The sequence below is a fragment of the Perca fluviatilis genome, chromosome 16, assembly GCF_010015445.1.
Source record: "Perca fluviatilis chromosome 16, GENO_Pfluv_1.0, whole genome shotgun sequence".
In the NCBI taxonomy this organism is placed as follows: Eukaryota; Metazoa; Chordata; class Actinopteri; order Perciformes; family Percidae; genus Perca; species Perca fluviatilis.
Window position 1 is genome coordinate 26,811,638 of NC_053127.1, and position 1,577 is coordinate 26,813,214.

The 1,577-nt window shown below is 42.0% G+C and overlaps 1 protein-coding gene across 2 annotated transcripts in view; it reads right to left on the reverse strand.

Annotated features, from left to right (window-relative positions):
• Positions 1 to 567: 567 nt before the first annotated feature.
• The window catches only part of frmd8 (FERM domain containing 8), a 10,988-nt gene continuing 9,978 nt past the window's right edge, over positions 568 to 1,577 (reverse strand). For both annotated transcript variants that reach the window (XM_039777583.1, XM_039777582.1), the window contains exons 10-11: positions 1,281 to 1,509; positions 568 to 1,138 (exon numbers count right to left, since the gene is read on the reverse strand). In XM_039777583.1, coding sequence (XP_039633517.1) covers positions 1,032 to 1,138; positions 1,281 to 1,509 — 336 coding nt within the window. In that variant the 3' untranslated portion in view covers positions 568 to 1,031. The remainder of the gene's footprint in view (positions 1,139 to 1,280; positions 1,510 to 1,577) is intronic.

The window sequence follows — 1,577 nt, forward strand, 5'->3', positions numbered from 1 at the left end:
CAGTGTACCTTTAATGTGTGGTTTGAGTGGTTTTGACTCTAATTTGATTTTTTTTATTGGTGCAAATCAAGTCATGCTCCCCAATGACAACCCAATACTGTGAATGTGTCATTTTAGCTTCTACAACTGGATGCTGTAAAATGTTTTATCCTGTTGTTTTACAGGTTTAGACTACATTCACGCTATCCCTCTTTTACAAATAAACATTGGCAAAATTGCTATTTTAAAAGCGGGATGTCCCCACCTGGGCTTTCTTTCCACCATTATCATACCAGCAAATATGAAGTATCTCTTAAAAGCTTGTACTTACAAGAAACCGCCAAAACACGGACAATGTGCTCCCATACGGACTCCTTATGATCAGTTAACACCAACCGCTAAACGTTTCTACCAGTACTCTTCTAAAGTGTGTTTCCCCCTTTGATGAGAACAAGGCACTGGCACTTTGAAAAAGCAGAATAGTGAGAACACGCCCTCAGATCGTCCCCTGAAAGTGTTTGTCATGACTGTAAAGAGTTGTTTGTGGTAACTCTTACAAAATGTTTAATGTCATATGGGGATGTATTCTTCTTGATGTTCAACCCGCCAATAAGGGTAAAAAGAGGTAATGCAGTGGTTCTACTCTAATGAGGTTCAACATTTTTAAGTAAAAACCAGTAAACACACTACTGAGCGCTGCAGAAAGGTCAGAACGGTCATCATACAGTCATCAATTGGAGTGGTTGTCTGAGGATTTCTCTAAGGCTTGTTTCATGAAAGATGTCCATCAGATGGTGTTTTTTTTATGTAAGGCTATCTAATGAATAGCCACTTCAGTGAAACCTTGAAAACATAGCGGTTAATAGATCATTTTGTTTATCACATTACTGTACTGTCTTAATATACACAACTTCAAAAGATAAATATTGTCACTCACACTTCTCGCTTGGTCCTTTGCATGTTCATATATTATCAGTTGAATGTCTCAAGCTCGTTTCAAGTCTTTTCTTTAAATGTTCAGGTTTGGTCTTTTAGAGGCATGATCAGTGGGTTTAACTCTGCTCCAGACTCTCCGTCACTTGCACAGCAGAGTACGTAGACGCCTGGCGGGTGAAGAAGGACGCGGCTCTTTTCGGCTTCAAGCGTTTGATTTCTTTTCCTGAAAGACAACAAACGGAGAAATGTTGAAAAAATGACTCCGACTGAAGTTACTACGGGGAGATCGTGTTGGAAGTTGCTCACTCTAGAGAGATTGTATTGTGAGTAGGCTTGGACTACTAAACGTAACCATTAAGACTCACCATTGTCCACGTAGCTGATAGTGTTAAGTGAATGGACCCGACTGCACAGAACACTGCTTTGCCTGTGCAGCACGCCGCGCCGTCCTCCGCGTCCGTTCTTGCTGCTGCCGTCTGGCCCAGCAGGCTGCTGAGACAGACTCACCTCACCGTCCATTTCGGCGGCAGCCCCTCCCTCAGACGCAGACTTCAGCTCCACACAGAACTCAATGAAGCCGCTCATTAGCTCTGCCTGGTTGACAAAAGGAAAAAAGAAAACAAATGATTAAGTCTGAGCTTTAAACGTATGCATGATATACA